Genomic DNA, 19,629 nt, shown 5'->3' with positions numbered 1-19,629 from the left:
GTGGGTGGTTCCAGCGTGTGCCACAGATGGTTCAGGTACATCCGGAAGGTGGTTTCAGCATGTCCAGCAGATGGTTCAGTCTTGTCTGGCAGGTTGATCAGTCATCTGGGGCACCCGGTTCCTGCATGTGCTGTGCCTGTTTCTGGCATATCTGGCAGGTGGCTCCGGTGTGTCCAGCTGGTGGTTCCATTATGTCTGGCACATGGTTCCGGGTTATCATGCAGGTGATTTTGACGTGTCATGTGGGTTGTCCAGGCATGTCTGACACCTGGTTCTGGCATGTCAGCAGGTAGTTTCAACGAATCAGGCTCCTGATTCTGGCATATCTAACAGGTTGTCCTGGCATGCCTGGTAGGTGATTCTGGCGTGTTCGGCACATGGCTTCCCTGTATCCGGCAGGGGATTTTGACGTGTCCTGCAGGTGGTTTCAGCATGTCCGCCATGTGGTTCTCGCATGTCTTTCAGGTGGTTCAGTCATGTCCAGCACCTCGTTTTGGCATGTGCAACCCCTGTTTCTGGTGTACCCAGCAGGTGGTTCTCACAGGACTGAGAGGTGGTTCAGGAGTGTCGAGCAGGTGGTTCTGGCATGTTGGACAACTTGTTCCGGTGTGCCCGGCATGTGGTTCCAGATCGTCCATCACGTGGTTCAGGCTGGTCTAGGAGGTGGTTCAGGTGTGTCCGGCACCTGGTTCTGGACTGTGCTGGCCCTGTTTCTGGTGTACCCATCACATGGGTCCAGTGTGTCCGGCACATGGTTCTGGTGTATTCGGCAGGTGGCTTCAGCATACCGGGCCCCTGGTTCCGGCATATCTGACAATTGTTTCCATGGTGTCTGGCAGGTAGTTCCTGTGTGTCTCGCATGTGGTTCTGGTACATTCTTAAGGTGGTTCTGGTGTGTCCGGCTGTGCCTGTTTCTGGCATTTCCAGCAGGTGGCTCCACCTGCTAGACCTGCTGGAAGCCCCTGCTGCTCTCGTAGGAGCCAGTTACCGGAGACACTGTAACCACCTACTGGACACGCCAGAAATACAGGCAAGACGTAATTGAAGGACACGCCAGACATGCCGAACCACTTCCTGGAAACACCCAGACCACCTGCCGGACACCCCCAAAGCATCTCCTGAAGAGGAATGTATCAGATGCCAGACAGGCCAAAACCACATTTCGGACACATCAAAACCACGTTTCAGAAATGCCTGGAACATGGGACGGCCATGCCAGGACCAAGTGCCAGATGCAACTGGACCACCTGACAGACATGCTTGAACAACCTGCCGGACACAGCTGAACTACCCGCTGGACATACTGAAACAATCCACTGGAAAAACCTGAACTACCTGCCTGACATGCTGGAACCAACTGCTGGGCACCTCAGAACCACCACCCAGACAGTCTGGAACCATGCACTGGAGATGCCAGAATCAGGTCCTGGACACACTGGAATCACCTTCAGGAACCAGCAGAATCACCCATTGGACACAGTGGACCCACTTTCTGGAAATGCCAGAACCACCTGCTGGACACAACGGAACCACCTTCTTGACACGCTGGAACCACCCCTGGATATGCTGCCACCAACCACCGGACATGACTGATCCACCTGCTGGACAGCACTGATCCACCTGCCAAACACAGCTGAACCACGAGCCGGACACACCAGAACCACCTGCCTGACATCCCAGAAACACCTGCCTGACACGCTGGAACCACCTGTCGGACATGGCAGAACCAGGTGCCGGACACTGTAAAACCACATGCAGGATACGCCAGAAGCAGATGCCAAACACATCACAACCACCTGCCGAGCATGCCAGAACCACCTGCCAGACACGCCAGACAACAGGCCGGACAAGCTGAAATCACCTGCTGGTTATGCCATAACCAGGTCCTGAATACACCAGAACCAACTTCAATGTCAAAATCAACTGATGGACATGCCAGAACCACCACCCAGACATGCTAAACCACCACCTGACATGACAAAATCAGGTCCCAGACACATCGTAGCCACCTGCCAGACACGCTGGAATCACCTGCCGGACACGTGGGAATCAACTGCCAGACACCCCAGACGCACCAGCCAGGCACTTCAGAACCACCACACAGGCACGCCAGAAGCAACAGCCACACACGTCAGAACCAACTGCTGGACACCCTGGAGGCACCCACTGGAAATGCTGGAAATACCTTACCAATGTAACAGAACCACTTGCCAGACACACCGCAAACACCTACCAGACATGCCGGAAACACCTGTTGGATATGCCAGAAACAGTTGCCGGTCACGGCGGAATCTGGTGCCCTAAGGGCAGAAAAACCTGCTGGACATGCCTGAAACACTTGCCAGACATGCCAATACCACCTGCCAGACATGCCAGAATCACCTGCCAGATGTGCTAGAAAAAGGTGTCGCACACATCGAAACGAGGTGCCAGACAACTGAACCACCTGCCGGGCACCCTGGAGCCACCTACTGGATACACCAGAAACAGGTGTTGCACGTCCTGGAAACAGGTCCTGGACACGACTGAACCAAGTGATGGACAAAAGCCTGAACCACCTGATGAACTCGTTGTAACCACCTTTAGGATGCGCCAGAACCATCTGGTGGACATGCTGGAAGCCGAACACACTACATCCAGGTGCAAGACACGCTGGAACCACCTGTGGGAGATGCCAGAACCCCAGGCTAGACATTCTCGAAGGACACACCAACTATGACGAACCACTTCCTGGATACACCCGGACCACCTTCCATACAACCCCAAAGAACCTCCCGGAGAGGACTGAATCACATGCAGGACATGCCCAAACATCATTCGGACACATCAGAACCACATTTCAGAAATGCCTGGGCCAGAGGACGGCCATGCCTGGACCATCTGGCGGATGCACCTCGACCTGCTGACAGACACGCCTGACCGACCTGCCGTAGACGCTGGAACCACCTGCTTGACTCGCCAGAGCCACATGCTGGACACGACGGAACGACCTTCTGGACACACTGCAATGACCCCCAGATATGCTGCAACCCACCACCAGACACAACTGATCCACGTGCTGGACAGCACTGATCCACCCGTGAAACACGGTGGAAGCACAAGCCTGACACCCTGGAACCAACTGCCAGACATGCCAGAATCACCTCTCACATATGGCAGAATCAGGTATCGGATACCGTAACCACATTCTGGGCACACCGGAACCAGGTTACGGATTTTCTGTCAAGTGGTTCAGGCTGGTCTAGAAGGTGATTCAAGGGTGTCTGGCAGCTGTTTCAGGCGTGTCCGGCACCTGGATCTGGCTTGTGCTGGACCTGTTCCTGGCGTATCCATCACATGGTTCCGGCATGTGTGGCACATGGTTCTGGCGTATTCAGCAGGTGGCTTCAGCATACCGGGCGCCTGGTTCCGTATCTGACAGTTGGTTCCATGGTGTCTGACAGGTGTTTCCTGTGTGGCTGGCATGTGGTTCCGGTATGTTCTGAAGGTGGTTCCAGCGTGTCTGGCAGGTGGCTACTGTGTGTCCAGGACCTGAATCAGTTGTGTGTGGTTGGTGCGCTCAGAGTGTCCAGGTGTTGATTCCGGCATGTCTGGCAGTTGGTTCCCGCTTGTGTGGTGGGGGATTCCAGTCTGTCTGTAGGTTGTTCCAGCCTTCTCCTGAAATTGGTTCTGGTGTATCCAGGAGCTGGTTCTGGTGTATCTGGCAGGTGATTTTGTTATGTCTGGCAGGTTTTTCCAGCGTGTTAGGATGGTGGTTCTGGCTTGTCTGACAGGTTTTTGTGGCATGTCTGGCACCTGGTTCTGGCATATTTGCCAGTGGTTTCAGTGTATCTGGCACGTGGTCTCAGCATATCCAACAGGTGTTTGCGAAGTGTCTGGCAGGTGGTTCCTGTGTGTCTGGCATGTGGTTCTGGTACATTCGGAAGATGGTTCCAATGTGCCCGTTAGGTGCTTCTGGCATGTGCGGGAGTTGGTTCTGGTGTGTCAGAGTCATGTTTCTGGTGTGTCCGGCAGGTGTTTCGAGGTGGTTCTGGTGTGTCTGGTGTGTGCTTCCGGTGTGTCTGGCGGGTCGTTCTGGCATGTGTGTGTGGTGGTTAAAGAGTGTGCAGAGGGTGGTTCCAGCATGACTGTCGGGTTTTTCCAGCGTCTAAGGGGCCTGGTTCCAGTGTATCCGGCAGGTGATTTTGGCGTGTCCTTCAGGTGGTTCTGGTGAGTCAAGCAGGTGGTTCCAGCGTGTTCGGCAGATGGTTCAGGTCTGTCCGGGAAGTGGTTCCGTCATGTCCGGCACATGTTTCTGGCATATCTGAGAGGTGGTTCTGGCATGCCCTGCATGTGATTCCAGAGTGTCCGTCAAGTGGTTCTGGCATATTCGGCAGGTGATTTTGGCGTGTGAGTCAGGTGGTTCTGGCGTCTCCTGCAGGTGCTTCTGGCGCGTTCTGGACCTGATTCTCACGACTGTGGTGAGTGGTTACAGAGTGTCCAGATGATGGTTCCAACATGTCCAACAGTTGGTTCCAGCATGTCAGGCACATGGGTCACACTTGTGCGGTGGGTGGTTCAGGTGTGTGCCACAGATTGTTCCAGCGCACCCAGAAGGTGGTTTCGGCATGTCCGGCAGATGGTTGAGTCTTGTCCAGCAGGTGAATCAGTCATGTGGGGCACCTGGTTCCAGCATGTACTGCGCCTGTTTCTGGTGTATCTGGCAGGTGGTTCCGTTATGTCTGGCACATGGTTCCAGGGTATCATGCAGGTGATTTCGACGTGTCCTGTGGGTTGTCCAGGCGTGTCTGACACCTGGTTCTGGTGTGTCTGGCAGGTACTTTCAGTGAATCAGGCACCTGGTTCCAGCATATCCAACAGGTGGTCCCGGCATGTCTGGTAGATGATTCTGACGTTTGTGTCACAAGGTTCCGTCGTATCCAGCAGGGGATTTTGAGGTGTCCGGAGGTGGTTCCAGTGTGTCTGGCACCTGGTTCTGGCATGTCTTGCAGGTGGTCAGTCATGTCCATCACCTGGTTTCAGTGTGTGCGACACCTGTATCTGGAGTATCCGGCAGGTGGTTCTCGCAAGACTTGTAGGTGGTTCAGACGTGTCCAGAAGGTGGTTCTGGCGTGTGGGGCACCTGGTTCCAGTGTGCCTGGCATGTGGTTCAGGATTCTCCATCTAGTGGTTCAGGCTGGTCTAACAGGTGGTTCAGGTGTGTCCGGCAGCTGTTTCAGGTGTTTCTGGAACCTGGTTCTGGCCTGTGCTGGACCTGTTTCTGGTGTATCCATCATATGGATCTGGTATGTCCAGCACAGCGTTTGGGCGTGTTCAGCAGGTGGCTTCAGCGTACTGGGCACCTGGTTCCATCGTATCTGACCATTGGTTCCGTGGTGTCTGGCAGGTAGTTCCTGTGTGTCTGGCATATGGTTCCAGTATGTTCTGAAGGTGGTTCCGGCGTGTCCAGCTGGTGGCTACCGTGTGTCCGGACCCTGATTCCTTCGTGTGTGGTTGGTGCATTCAGTGTGTCCAGGTGTTGGTTCCGGCGTGTTTGACAGTTGGTTCCCGCATGCCTGGTGGGGGATTCCAGGCTGTCTGGCAGGTTGTTCTGGCCTTTTCTGGAAATTGGTTCTGGCGTATCCAGGAACTGGTTCTGGTTTATCCAGCAGGTGATTTTGGCATGTCCGGCAGGTTGTGCTGGCGTATTAGGCTGGTGGTTCTGGATTGTTTGGCAGGTGTTTGTGGCATGGCCGGCACCTGGTTCTGGCGTATTTGGTAGGTGGTTTCAGTGTATCTGGCACGTGGTCTCGGCATATCCAACAGGTGTTTGCGAAGTGTCTGGCAGGTGGTTCCTGTGTGTCTGGCATGTGGTTCTGGTATGTTCGGAAGATGGTTCCAGCATGTCCTTTGGGTGCTTCTGGCATGTCTGCAAGGTGGTTCTGGCGTGTCAGTGTCATGGTTCCAGTATGTCCGGCGGGTGGTTCCAAGTGGCTCTGGCATGTCTGGTGGGTGCTTCTGGTGTGTATGGCGGGTCATTCAGGCACGTCTGTATGGTGGTTCCAGAGTGTGCAGCAGGTGCTTCTGGCATGTCTGTTGGCTTTTTCTGGCTTCTAAGGGGCCTGGTTCCAGTGTATCCGGCAGGTGATTTTGGCTTGTCCAGAAGGTGGTTCTGGCGAGTGAATCAGGTGGTTCAGGCGTGTCCAGCAGGTGGTTCATGTCTGTCAGTGATGTGGTTCCGGCGTTTCCAGCACATGGTTCTGGCACTCTGAGAGATGGTTCTTTCATGCCCGTCATGTGATTCTGGAGTGTCCATCAAGTGGTTCTTGTGTATCAGGCAGGTGATTTTGGCGTTTGAGTCAGATGGTTCTGGTGTGTCCTGCAGGTGCTTCTGGCATGTTTTGGACCTGATTCTCACATCTGTGGTGGGTGGTTCCACCGTTTCCAGATGATGTTTCTGAAGTGTCCAACAGTTGCTTCCAGCATTTAAGGCAGGTGGGTCACACAAGTCCCGCCCGAATCATTCGGCTGAGGCACGAATGATTGTCCTTCCACATGCTTAGGAGGAGAGAAACAATAGGATTTTAACCAACCACTCTTTGGAAGTTAAGAAAAAACTCGCTTTCCACAGTGCTCTTACAGCATACCGGCAACCTCTCATGCCACCCTTGTGCGTGGGTGGAGAGAGTGTTCAGAAAGCAGCTATGGAAGAAAGGCCAAGTTTGCTCAGCAGAGTCCTACATTGCCCTAAAACTGCAAGGCACAAAACACTGCCTCCAACCCTCAAGGGGAGATGAGCAATAATCCATCTTGCTTCCAGCTCTTTAGGAAGCTGAGAAAGAACTCACTTTCCACACTGTTCTTATAGTGTACCTTGAACATCTCATACAAAGGCACCTGAAATGCTGTTTATTTGGAGCCCTTAACTCATTGCTTTAGAACTTCTGCTTTTGGGGCATTTCCATCTTGCCAACCCGGCTCAGACAAAATGCCTACATCTTCTCCTTAAGCAAGGAGGCTGAGGCCCGAATGATTGTGCGTCCACATGCTTAGGAGGAGAGAGACAATAGGCTTTTAACCAACCACCCTTGTGCACTGGAGGAGAGAGTGTCAGAAAGCACCTATGGAAGAAAGGCCCCTTTGCTCTCAGCCGTGCCCTACATTGCTCTAGGGGTGGAAGGCACAAAGCACTGCCTCCATCCCTCAAGGGGAGACAAGACACAAACCATCTTGCTTCCAGCTCTTTAGGAAGCTGAGAAAGAAGTCGCTTTCCACAGTGCTCCTACAGCATACTGGGAACCTCTCATACACAGGCAGCCGAACGCCATTTCCTCCCAGCCCTTAACTCGCTGCTTTAGAACTTCTGCTTCTGCCACATTTCCCTCTTGCCAACCTGGCTCAGGGGTAATGGCTACATCTTCCCCTTAAGCAATGGGGCCAAGGCCTGAATGATTGTGATTCCACAAGCTTAGGAGGATAGAGACAAGAGGCTTTTAACCAACCGCCCTTGTGCATTCGTGGAGAGAGTGTCAGAAAGCCCCTATGTCAGAAAGGCCCATTTGCTCTCAACCATGCCCTATATTGCTCGAGAGGTGGACGGCACAAAGCACTGCCTCCGTCCCCCAAGCGGAGACAAGCCACAAACTGTCTTGTTTCCAGCTCTTTAGGAAGCTGAGAAAGAACTCACCTGCTGGATATGCTTGAACCAGGCACCTTAGATGCTGGAAAAACACTACAGGCATGCTGAAAGCACCTGCCGAACACTCTGGAACCACCACACAGACATCCCATAATGACCCACCAGACTCACCGGAAGCACCCACCGGACACACCAGATCCACCTGGAACCACCCACTGGACACACTGGAAACATGTGTCTGACACGCCAGAACCAACTTCCAGACATGCTGGAAGCACCTAACAGACAGGCCAGAACCATCTTCCGAAACTACCAGAACCACATGCCAGACACACAGGAACCACCTGCCACACACTTTGGAACCACCTGTTGGATATCCCGGAACCAAGTACCAGATACACTGAAACCACCTCCCAAATATGCCAGAACCAGGTGCCGGACACGCCACAAACACCTGCCACACAAGCTGGAACCACCATCCTAACACACCAGAACAACCTGCTGGACACACCAAAATCACCTGCCAGATACACCGGAACCAGGTCCTGGATACGCCAGTACCAATTTCTGGAAAAGGCTGGAAAATCTGCCAGACGCGCCAGAATCACCCACCAGACATGTGGGAACTAATTGCAAGACAGGTCGGAAACAAAGCCAGGACACTGAAAGCATCAACCGGACAGGATGGAATCAGGTCCCAGAAACACTGTTGCAACCTGCTGGACATGCCGGAACCACCTTTCGAATGTACCAGAACCATATACCAGACACACAGGAACCACTTGCCAGACACCATGGAACCAACTGTCAGATACACCGGAACCAGGCTCCCAGTATGCTGAAGCCACCTACTGTGTACAGTTCTGGAGGTGACATGGGCAAGGAGGGTGAGCAGCCAAGATCCCAGAGGGGTTTTCAGTGGGTGTGATTGAAGAAGGGGCTAAGGTAAGGGAACCCAGAGGTAGTGACCTCACTTCCTTGGAGACAGACCCCAACAGAACTTAGCACACTGGTCTCCAGGCGCCCACATTCTAGACATAGTGTCCTACGGAGCTCACTTGAGTGGAGACGTTCAAGAGAACAGCATGTCTTCCTGTTGTCTCCTGAGTTGTGGAGGCTGTGGCTTCAGGAAAGCCAAGAAAAAGAGACTTTTCAGTCACTATAGACACTGGCTTGGCCCTAACTGCACCGCCTCTGTCCATTTGTCAGGAGGAGCCCTCAGGTAACACAGGGCAGGCCAACAGGGTTAGGCCACAACTGGGTGCCACCCGCACACCCCTTTGAGCCTCCTTGTGTGTTAGGGGGGGAATGGAGTGAGGGACGGCGGGGCAGAGCGGGGACCCAACCTGGGCAGGAGCCATTTGCTCGGTGTTGGAAGCCTGACAGTGCGTCGTGTTCCCAGCCTAGGTGGTGGCTAACATGATGGGAGAGTGGGTGCTGGGGACCAAACTCCTCTACCCATAGGTGAGTCCCGAGCCATCCAGGTGTCATCTCATTCCCTCCTTGGCTGGAGGTCTATGCAGACGCTGCTGGGTACCTGATCTGTACTGGGGTTTCCTCCCATGGCCAAGCCGAGGCAGGCCCCTGAAACCTCCCGGCCCGGCTCTCGGGCACTGTCTTTGCAGAGCAGCACACAGGAGGTGGTCGAAGAGCTGACGGATGGCTTCGGGTACTCCATCTCCCTGGACAGGGACCAGCTGCACCGCACCATCATCAATAACCAGGGATGCTCTGAGGTGAGAGTGGGCACGGAGGGGTCTTTGCACCCAGGACCCTGAGATGACCAGGGCAGGCCCAGAATCCAACCTCAAACTGCCGTTCTCCTGGGACCCTAACAGGGCTGTCCCCCATGAGTGTCCCACAGTCTCAAAGGAATCTGGACTTCCGCTCCTCCCCACCAGCTGCATAGGAGGGTAGGAGGGCAGTCTTTGCATTTCCCTAGGAAGATTAGAGAAAACGTTGTTGTCGTTGTCACTTCCCAATAGGCCCTGAGTATCTTTGAATTTTGCCTTTTTTGGAAAATGGAACCTCGACAACGAGGGTCTCCAAACTCCCTTTAATGTAAGAGAAATAACCATCAGCGTGTTTTGGAAGCCAAAGGGATTCTCAGAGTGTGTCACTGCCTTGTACACTGTTTCCAGACCTGGGAGGGGTGGGGTGGCTGCATAACGTTTCCCTCCAGGTCGGGGCCCACTGAAGCCTCAGGCAGTTAGAGGGGCTGGCCCTCGGCCCTCACTTTGGGCGGTTCTCAGCTCTGACCCACAGGACATAGAGAAGCCACTTGGCATGCCTAAGCCTCTGTTCTCCTCTGTGGAGAGGGGGTGTCTGTTGAGGATTCACTGGGCTGGTGCTCTGCACAGAGGGAGCTCTGTTGTCCCTCAGCGAGCAAATGGCCTCGAGGGAGCTCAGTGTGGAATCCTTCGCAGGACCAAAGTCAGATTGTACTTTGAGAGCCCAGAGCCTTGCTGAGTGTGGGAGCTCATGTGTCTCCTGTTGCAGATGTGTGGGAGGGGCTAGGAGTTCCTGGGTCAGCTGCAGACCTTGATAATCCTGGTGGTTTGCAGTGGTGGCCCTGACCCTGTGTCCTCCTCATCCCACCCAGAGTGAAGATGAGTCCACTCTGTCTGTCACTGAGGCCTGCAGGATGCGTGCCCTCCAGGCAGGCGTGATGCAGAGGCTCTCAGAGTCTGTGCTGCCAGCCTTCCCCAGCAGAGTCCTCTGCAGTGTCACCACCTCCCTCTGCAGCTACTCAGGCTCCAGCACAGCCCACCAGGTGCTGGACCAGCTGTTTCCCAGGTGACTGCCCACCTCCTCCTCAGCACAGTGGTGACTCTGCCCACTGCCAGCTGTGTGTCTTGTCTTGGGAATGTCACCGCATCTCTCTGAGCCTGAGTTGGCTCCTCTGAAATGTGGAGTGGCAGAGGATGAACTTGCTAGGCTTCTCCCAGGGATGAATGGGATCAGCCCTCCAGGTGCTGCCCTGGTGCCCGGCTCTGCAGAGAGGGTGGTGGGCCGTGCTGTGGTTGCTGGTGGTGATTATTTCTCTGTCCCCCACGGAAAGTAGTCTTCCTCTCCCTTCACTGGCTTGTGGCTTTTTGAGTTTGGAAAAGCACCTGGAGAGCACCCTGTCAAGGAGTTTGAGATGCCATCCAGCTGGTCCTGGTGCTTGTCCTTGGTGTAGCCACTTAGGGATCTCTAGGGCCACAGAGGGGCCACAGGCCCACTCAGACACCTGGGGTGGTTCTGGTTGGAGTTCATTTAACAATGTCTATGAAGGACGTACTGTGTGCAGGGCATCTGGACACACTAAGGGTCACTCAATAAATGAAGCAGACAGCCTCCCTGGGCCTCCTCTCTAATCTGAGAGTCAGTCACACTTGACATCATTCCTAGGTCCCATCTACCCTCCATCCCGGGCAATGCCCTCATCCCCTTTGGGACACATGGAGGCAGCTTGGCCCATTGTGTGCGGGATGCTGGAAGACAGCACCACCTCCCAAAGTGAGTGGTCTTTGGGTGCAGACGGAGGGCCTCCTGTCTCTAGCAAACAGGGTGCGGGGAGAGGATGGAGGCTGCGGCCGGGTCAGGCCTGGGAGAACCCTGCATCTCACCCATCTTGTGATTCCCATGGGAGGGCTGAGTTCTGGTGGCTTCCACTCCAGCAGGACTGGACTCAAAGAGAGCTATGCATGGGTCCCAGGCCCCCTGAGAACTGGAAGGGAGGCTGGGCTGAGTTGCCTCCTAGAGACCCAATCCCAGCAGAGTCCCAGCTCCTTCTGCCTCCCTTTCTCCACATCCACCCCTTGTGAGCGCCACCACCAGGTCCATAGTAGGAGGTGTGTGAGCAAGCTGCTCACAGATCTGCTGGAGTCTTCATTCCAGTGGTCCATTTGCATGGAGGGCTGGGGTGGGATGTGTCCAGACCCTTGGGGAGGAGAGTGTCGTTGGGAACAAGAGACTCTCACAGACTCTGTGTTCGACCTGCTGGATGAGCAGGCCTGCCACAGCCAGGACAGCCAGCCAGGGCTCAGGGCTGGGATGGGCCCCTCCTCTGGAGGGGGAGGGGATGGCACAGGGGCCCAGATGCTAACAAGAGTGCCTTGGGTGGGCAGTGTTTAAGGAAAGGCTGGGCCACTGACTCTCTGGCCCATCTGCCTCCCTGCAGTGCTATCTATTTCCTGCTGGGAACCTGGCTGGGCCAAGGGCAGGATTGCAGGGAGCCCCTACAGTTTCCATGCTGGACCCTGCAGCTGGCCACTCTGCACGTCAGCTTTGGTGGCTCACATGTGGAGGGCCATGCCTACCTTCTGCCAGGACACCTGGAGCACCTGAAGGCCATTGAGGCCAAACAGAAAGGTGAGGGTACTGGAGTCTGAGAAGACTGTCTGTGTTGAGGTTCATGGGCTAGAGTTCCCTTAAAGGCAGTGGAGTCCTTCCTGTCTTTGGAAAGGCACAGAAACTGTCAGGTGTGTGGGTGAAACTTTCTCCTTATCCTGCTGCAGAGCCAGCTCCAAAGCTCCTGCCACATCCAGAGCCAGAGCCAGAGCCAGAACCAGCCCCTGGGCTAGAGCCATCTCCAGCTCCAGCCCCACCACCCATGGCAGAGCTGGAGCCAGCGTCACCTGCATCGGACCCTACAGGGCTGGAGGAAGGGGCACCATTAGCTTCAGCCCCAGTGCCAGCTCCTGAACTAGAACCCACTGGACCCTGGGCTGTGACCACCGAAAACCAGCTGCGGGAGGAGAAGCCGAACATCTTGGATTTCCCTCCCCGACTGGTGGCAGAGCAGCTGACAAGGATGGAGGCGGTGAGCAGTGGGGCTTGCAGGGCAGGGGGGCCCTGCCTTCCTGTGCCGTGAGCTGCCCCACACCTGCCATTCCCTGATCCAAAATCTGATGATCTGGGTTCACATTCCTGCTCCCCCGTTACCAACACTGCGACTTGGGCACTTTCTTAACCCCAAGCACTCGCTGTCCTCACGTGCACAGCAGAGCCGGACACTAAGGGCACCTGCTGCACGGGGTGGCTGTGCCGATGAATGAGGTGGAACAGAGAGGAAGTTGGGCAGGGTCTGGCCTTTTGGTGCAGGAGGGAGCTCACTGAAGTGCTGCCAGGTCCTTGGGCCGATCACACGTGTGCCCAGGGGGCCTTCAAATCCTCAGCACACATCAGGCATGTGATGTGTACTGACTCCAGCAGAGACAATCACATAAAGCCGGTGCTTCTCCCTGCCTCGGGGGAATGTGCATGGGAATGGGGAGTGGGACCCGAGGGGGACTGCGATGGGTGGAAGATGTCCCTTGGGGTGGGCCGGTGAGGGCTGTTTTCCGGAGCTTGGAGGAAGTGAGATGGGGCTGGGAGCAAATGCCCTCCCTTCTGCACAGCACTGTGTCCCAGTCATCTTGTGCTGACACCTTCAGTGGACACAGACAAAACCCAGGGAATCCCACACACCTCAGAGATCACATCCTCTGCTTCCTGAGCTCCTGCTCTGTCCTCAACCCGCCTGGGACTGTGGAGGATCATGGATGCCAAGCTGGGGTGAGGCAGTGCTGGCAACACTCTGAATCTTCCCCAGGAGCTGTTCAAGAAATTGGTGCCTGCCCACTGCCTGGGCTCCATCTGGTCCCAGCGAGACCGCAGGGACCGCAAATTCCTGGCACCCACCATCCGTGACTCTGTGGCACACATGAACACCTTGGCCAACAGTGTCATCGCTACGTGCCTCGGGGCCCTGGGCATGACAGCGCAGGACAGGGCCAGGATGGTAGAGCTGTGGATTCATGTGGCTGAAGTAAGTCATGGGAGGCCCATGGAGGCCCTGTCTGGAGTCATGGGAATTGCCTCTTATTTCTCAGCTGTCGATATTGAAGTCTGTGGTCTGAGTCCCTGCACTGGCCCTAAACACTCCTGCCAGGGCCACACTGACCTTGACTTGAGGTCCTGGTGGTGGCAAGCTCACTTCCTTCCTGTGCTCCTTCCTTGTGTTCAGCTAAAAATCCTTGCACCTGGCAGTGTTACTCCTCAGGTCCCAGGTGTGCCCTCCCTGGGTTTCCTGGGCATCTGTCTCATCCAGGACAGGAGAAGTCCATGAGGGGACAGAATCCAGAGCTGGAGAGCTCCAGCCCCCACTCACAGCTCAATCTCTTCCCTTCCCTAGGGGTGCCTAGGCCTCAGAAATTTCGCATCCTTCCACACGATCTTTTCTGCTCTGCAGAGCCCTGCCATTAAGCGTCTCAAACACACCTGGGGACAAGTGTCCAGGTGGGTAGGCTGCCCTCCATCCAAGCACCACGAGGGGGAGGTGGACCCTGCACCCAGCATTGGGTCGCCATGGCCCCCGCAGTCAGCTGAGACCACCTGGGAGACAGTGAATGCCTGGGACATGGACTGATCTGGTTCCTGGGTCTCTGAGCCTCTCAGGGCCCTTAGGCCAGCGGTTCTGCCCAGGAACTCATTTCCTTCAATATCAGATCCTGACTTGAGCCCAGTTGGAGATTCTCAAGTGTTTCCTTTGCAGCAACAGAAATCTCCATCCAACTGAAACCAAGAGTGTTCAAAACAGATCTGTGTGGTAGATATGGGAATGGAGGCCCCAGGTGACAACAGGAGAGGCCCCTCCCCAGTCCAATGGGGACCTCAGGGCTCAGAGCAACCCAGTGAAATCCCTCATCCAGGCCCCAGGCTGTTTGGGTCTTCTGGGATCTCAAACAAACGGATTTGACCTTCAACCATCCCATAATCTTTCTTCCTTTCTTTCCCCACTCTCCCAGGGAGAGATCCTACACCTTTAAGAAGTGGTGCAGGGGACAGCAGCACGTGAGCAAGAGACTGTTCCTGAAGGTAACCTGGGGCTGGAGATCTGGGAGGAGGGGTCTGCGAGGGGGCCGGGAACATCCTGAGGGCATCCTAGGAAGTGAGGCTATGGTAAGGCCATCCTGGGGTTCAGAGACCCCTGTGGGTGGGGCAGGAAGGAGATGCCACATGGCTCCCCCAACACCCTTTGCCCTCTCCCTCCATGTCTCAGTTTGGCTATTGTTGGGACACACTCTGGGAGTGCAGAGGTCAGGACCGTGGTCAGTGGTGGGGCAGGGCGAGGGGTGAAGGCAGCGGGGACAGGGACTCTGGCTGGGAGGGAGAGTGACCTCTCCTCAGTGGGTCCTTGAGCAAGTCTCTGCCCCTCTGTGGGCCTCGGTCTCCTCCTCTGGGAAATGGAGGGAGATGACATGGTGCAGGCCTCACGGTGGGGTGATGCCATCCAAGGGAGGACAGGAATGGGAGGAGATTTGTGCTGGCTCCTCCTCGAGAGCTGAGGGGAGAGCAGTGATGACAGTCAGATGACAGGGAGTCCTCAGGAGAGCCCTGGAGGCAGGTGGAGTTCTCCCCACTCTTTCCTGATGAGGAAAGAGTCTCAGGGAGGCCTGGGCAGGCCCAAGGTCACACAACAGTGAGTCCTGGAGCCAGGACTGGTCTAGAATCAGAGCACCCTGGAGGTGGGAACAGCACAGGCAGCAGGGGACTGGAGCCAGATGGCCAGGGTCTGAGGTCAGGGGCCTTGAGGGACATGTGGAAGGGAGCAGGGCCTCTCTGACCCTGTCCTCGGCACTGACAGGAGGCGACCACCGTGTTGGCCACTGCACAGAGGGGCCGCCATAGAGCCCGGGAGAGGCAGCGGCAGCAGGTGAGGGTGCCTGGGGGAGAGGTGCCCAGGAGTCAGAGGAAAGGGTGCTCCCCCTCCCAGCTAGAGGCCTGCCCCACGAGAGGGTCCTTCCTCCTCCAGCGCATCTGCTGTGGCTGCCGAGCCTGAAGTGCCTGCAGTGGCAGTGAGCAGGAGGAGGCCTGGAAGGGCTGCGAGCAGGATGGTTTTGGGGTGGGGAGGGGCAGGGGCCACACCCCCTGGGATTGGCCCACAGCCAGCCCTGGGACGTGACTGGGGGAGTTTGGTGTTCCTGGAGGGGAGGGGAGGAGGGCATTGTGTGTGGTGGGGGCTCCTGAGGGTCCTAGGCTACTGTACATGGGAGCCTGGGGTGGGCAGGTGGCTGGGGTAAGGGGTTTCAGGGGAGGGTTCATGGGGTCACCTGAGTGCTGGAACTCATCACCATCCCCACCTTCCTGGAGCAGGGTGTCATCCCCTCCCTCGAGATGATCTTCAGTTACCTGGAGCTGCTGCATGATGAGACGGATTATTATGCGGAGGTGAGTGAGCCTGGAGGTGGGGCCGTGGGATCAGGCTCCTGAGGGTTTGGGAGGAGAGAGTCCTGCCTGAGCCCTGAGCTCTCACACTTGGAAAGGTCCTCTGCAGAGCCTCCCAGCCTCCTGTGGAAGCCAGGGCATCAGGCCCATCTCAGCAACGAGTGATGGGAGGCTCTGCCTAGGCCGCCATCCAGGCTCCCTGGGGTGCTGAGGCTCAGAGCTGCCTGGCTGTGTGGGTGCAGGAGGTGGTGTCTGAGCTGGACTCAGCCTCTCCCTCTGGCCCTGCCCATGAGGGAAGAGAAGTCGGGCCCCTCCCAGTCAGGAAGCACATCATTGGCTGAGCTGTCCCTTCCTGCCTGAGGCCTCAGTCTCCCCACGTGTCATCAGAGAGGGTTAGATTACAAGGTCTCAGCTCCTCTGCCCCCAGGTCTGGAGCCCAGAGCCTGGCCCAGGTCCAAGTCCGGTCTCTGGAAGGGCCTGCCCACTGGCAGCAGTGCAACACTGGAAGAGGTGGGATGGGGGCTAGTTCTGGGCTAAGGGGGCTGTTTCTGATGGACTTCGGCTGTCTGCCTTCCAGGGCAATGTGCTCAGCTGTCGGAATGAGGTAAGGAGCTCTGGCCTCACTGTGGTGAGTATGGGTGTGTGGGAATGAGAGAGCCCCCCTTTCATAACAAGCCCTCTAACTCAATCCCTGGGGTCGGACATTTATTTGCAGAGTTTGATATACAGAGCTGGGGATGCTATGGCGTTGGCGGGTAGGGGAAGGGCTGGCATCAATGACCCCTTCCTGGTAGAGGATCTATTTCGTGCCAACTGTGAGAACAGGCACGTCCTGACTGGAATTGCAGGGAAGGAGAGTTCCCAAGTTGGCAAAGGCCCCACACTGGCTCCTTGTCCCCCTCCTCACCCCCTCCAAGAGCCCTGCAGGGAACCCCACCCAGGCCATGTCTCCATCCTGTCCTTCCTCTGTCCCAGGAATTCAAATTCATCAAGGACATCGAGATGGTCCAGAAGGCTGCAAATCTGTACACCGTGCAGCCTGATGAGCATTTTGGTGCCTGGTTCCAGGCCGTGGAGCCCCTGAGCGAGGAGGCGAGGTGAGGCGGGGCAGGAGTTGGGTGAGGCAGGGCAGACTCTCTCTGCAGACCAGCTCCAGTGTCCATGGCCGTGGCTCCATGGTCAGCCTCAGATCTGGCTGCATGGCGACCCCTGGGGCCCTGGGACTCCAGCTGCTGAGAGGCTCTGGGAGGCACAGCTCAGGCGTGGCTCCTGGGAGCCAACAACTCCACTCTGTCCTGTAGCTACAGCCTGTCCTGTCAGCTGGAGCCACGATACCAGTGGACCAGAAAGATTCGACTCTTCTTCACAGACAGGAAGAGCCACTCATCTTCCCGCCCAGGGCTGAGTGAGTGTCTGGACTGGCAGTGGCTGAATCCAGGGGCTCAGTACAGATTCAGGCCAAGTCTGGGCCAGGGGAGTCGGACAGCTGTGGTGCTGGGGCCCCAGCTCCACCACTGAGCAGTCCTGTCACGGGTGATTCCCCTCGCATTTCTGGGACTGGTTTGTTTGTCTGTGAAGTGGGTGACACTAAATATCAGCCCCTGTGTCAGAGACATGGGGTGCTGTTGGCTGACTAAGCACTCAGCACCGGGGCTGGGGCACAGGGTACAGTGGGTGCGGGGAGGGGGGAGAGTATGCTGTGTTTCTGGGGGAGGCCCCCTAGGAAATTCCTCTCTCTATCCAGACACCAGGCCCCCAAAAAAGAACCCAGTGGTGGTGGCAGATGATGCTCCTGAGACCAGCTGAACTACAGCAGGGACACAGCGGGGACACTCAGGTGCATGGGGCCACCTCTCAGAGGCTGATGTGAATGAAAACTTTGTGATCCATTTCCTGGGGTCCCTGAAGGCAACAAGGGAGTGGACGATCCCCCCATCTCCCTCACACATTTTCCCCAGCGCCTATTTCCCTCTTTGGAGGGGCCATGTTTTTGTTGTCAATGATAAATGCTAAGTTTGGGTATTCTATTAAATTTCTGTTTTTTTCTCAGCCTGGGAGTGGACATGTGGTTCTTTCACTCTCTGTGCTCATGAAAATGAGATCCAGAATCTCACATTCCTCCTTGAATTCAGAAACCTCGCAGAGTCCTCCGCTCAGGGCATGTGGTGAAGGGAGAAGTGCCAGTGCCGCCCCTGGCTGCTGAAGGACAGTCCTGTGTCCCCCTCACTCAGAGGACAGGATCATTGCAGTGTGGTTCACCTGGTCCTGGAGCAGAAGTGGCCCCTCCGATCTCCCGGGGCTGAGACGTTGGAGGGACTTTCTCTGGCAGAACAACAGCCACAGAAACGGGGGTGTCTTTAAAAGTAGCACTTGCTTCGGGCCAGCCCAGTGGTGCAGCGGTTCAGTTCCCAAGGTCCCCTTTGGCCGCCTGAGGTATGCTGGTACAGATCCCGAGTGCAGACCTAAGCATCCCTTGTCCAGCCACGCTGTGGCAGGCGTCCCGCATATAAAGTAGAGGAAGATGGGCACGGATGTTAGCTCAGGGTCAGTCTTCCTCAGCAAAAATAGGAGGATTGGCTGCAGATGTTAGCTCAGACCTAACCTTCCTCAATAGCCAAAAAGCTGGCCCTGGCCTGTGCCTAGCACAATTCCTGCCCAGGACTGTGGCTGCCTTGCTGCACTTGGAGGACGAGGGAACATTTTCCCAGTTCCTCTTGCCCAAATGAGGAACTTGTTTTCTGATTCAGCCCCTGGAATTGCATCCACTGTAAGTGGGGAAAATCCTGTAAAACCTCAAAATGTGCACGTGGAGAGGGCGAGGCTAGAGGAAGGTCCTGTGCAAAGGGACTAAGGGCGGGCAGGACTCTCCCTCTCTGGGCCCTCTAGGGTCTCCCTGTTCACCTTTGACCTGGGCTTGGTCCTCCTGGGATTCGGGTCCTTGACTCTGATTCCCACTTTCTGCTTATTTTTCTCCAAGGGGAAAGATTGGGGAGGCAGCTTTTAGCGCCACAGCTGGGTCTCCCTCCACGAACCTGGTGCTCCCTGTGAACTAGGATTTTCAGCATCCCTGCACTTCCGCATGCAATTCTCTCTGAGGGCAGAAATTCCCTAGATGCCCCCAGCCTTTCTGTCAGGTCCATCGTGGCCACTCCTTCCAGGCTGGACCTGATGGATCCCAGGTGAGCTCTGGTTTTCCAGGATAACAGACCATCATCCTGACCAGGAATGACCCCACAGTGTTCCTTGCTGCCCAGGGTGACCTCTGGGCCTGTGAGGTACTCAGGTCCATGGTCTTGGACAATCACCAGTTTACACACTCTGGTGTAATTTGACTGGCTTTTCCTAAAGTGGTAGCTGGGCCCGAGCCCATGAAGCATGTAGCCCCTGGGGTGACTAGGGTCTTTTCCACAGTCTTGTGCGGTGGTTCTGTCATTGACGTGTGAACCTTTCCTGTTGGGAAGTTGGAAAGATGAGGACTAAGAAAGGTGTGAGTTGGGGGTCCTGCGGGCAATGCCACCAAACTAACGTTCTGTGGATGTGCATGGACACAGCTTCACCAAGTATAATCCGGAAATGCTCCCCGTGTGGGTGTCCAACAGACACTGGTCTGGCTCAATCGGAGAACCCGCCTGAGAACCAACAGCTACGGGGTGACCACCCGGCATTTCGAGCTTCATCCCCAGGAAACACCATGTAAGCAAGGACCAGATGAATCGCTTGTCACTTCTGAGTTATCCCCTCCTTCCTGATGGCTACAAGTGTCACTCAGACACTCGGCAGGCCAGACTCTGCCAGGAAGGCCGTCTCAGGACAGCCAG

At 56.0% G+C, this 19,629-nt stretch overlaps 1 protein-coding gene across 6 annotated transcripts; it reads left to right on the top strand.

Moving 5' to 3' along the window:
• The first annotated feature begins 8,652 nt into the window (after positions 1 to 8,652).
• Positions 8,653 to 17,860, top strand: LOC138917626 (ral guanine nucleotide dissociation stimulator-like). 6 transcript variants are annotated; one of them, XM_070234904.1, is made up of 15 exons: positions 8,675 to 8,840; positions 9,244 to 9,354; positions 10,221 to 10,414; positions 11,012 to 11,119; positions 11,784 to 11,974; positions 12,121 to 12,425; positions 13,197 to 13,412; positions 13,836 to 13,882; positions 14,392 to 14,461; positions 15,231 to 15,299; positions 15,740 to 15,814; positions 16,389 to 16,415; positions 16,787 to 16,908; positions 17,113 to 17,216; positions 17,556 to 17,860. In XM_070234904.1, the coding sequence occupies exons 3-15, from the start codon at positions 10,263 to 10,265 to the stop codon at positions 17,615 to 17,617; spliced, it is 1,548 nt and encodes a 515-aa protein (XP_070091005.1). In that variant the 5' UTR covers positions 8,675 to 8,840; positions 9,244 to 9,354; positions 10,221 to 10,262; the 3' UTR covers positions 17,618 to 17,860. The 6 variants fall into 6 exon arrangements, with proteins under 6 accessions (XP_070091006.1, XP_070091005.1, XP_070091004.1 ...); XM_070234903.1 differs by having other exon boundaries at positions 13,779 to 13,882; XM_070234905.1 differs by lacking the exon at positions 11,012 to 11,119 and having other exon boundaries at positions 8,653 to 8,840; positions 13,779 to 13,882.
• Positions 17,861 to 19,629: the final 1,769 nt, after the last annotated feature.

This window comes from Equus caballus, chromosome 15, assembly GCF_041296265.1.
Source record: "Equus caballus isolate H_3958 breed thoroughbred chromosome 15, TB-T2T, whole genome shotgun sequence".
NCBI lineage: Eukaryota > Metazoa > Chordata > Mammalia > Perissodactyla > Equidae > Equus > Equus caballus.
This window is presented reverse-complemented; position numbering and strand designations above follow the sequence as displayed.

Coding starts and splice junctions, on each gene's coding strand:
- LOC138917626 (XM_070234900.1), top strand. CDS start 9,181: ATGGCCAAGCCGAGGCAGGCCCCTGAAACCTCCCGGCCCGGCTCTCGG. Junction 15,300..15,739: donor GGGAGAGGCAGCGGCAGCAG/GTGAGGGTGCCT, acceptor TTCCTGGAGCAG/GGTGTCATCCCCTCCCTCGA. Junction 15,815..16,388: donor AGACGGATTATTATGCGGAG/GTGAGTGAGCCT, acceptor TCTGCCTTCCAG/GGCAATGTGCTCAGCTGTCG.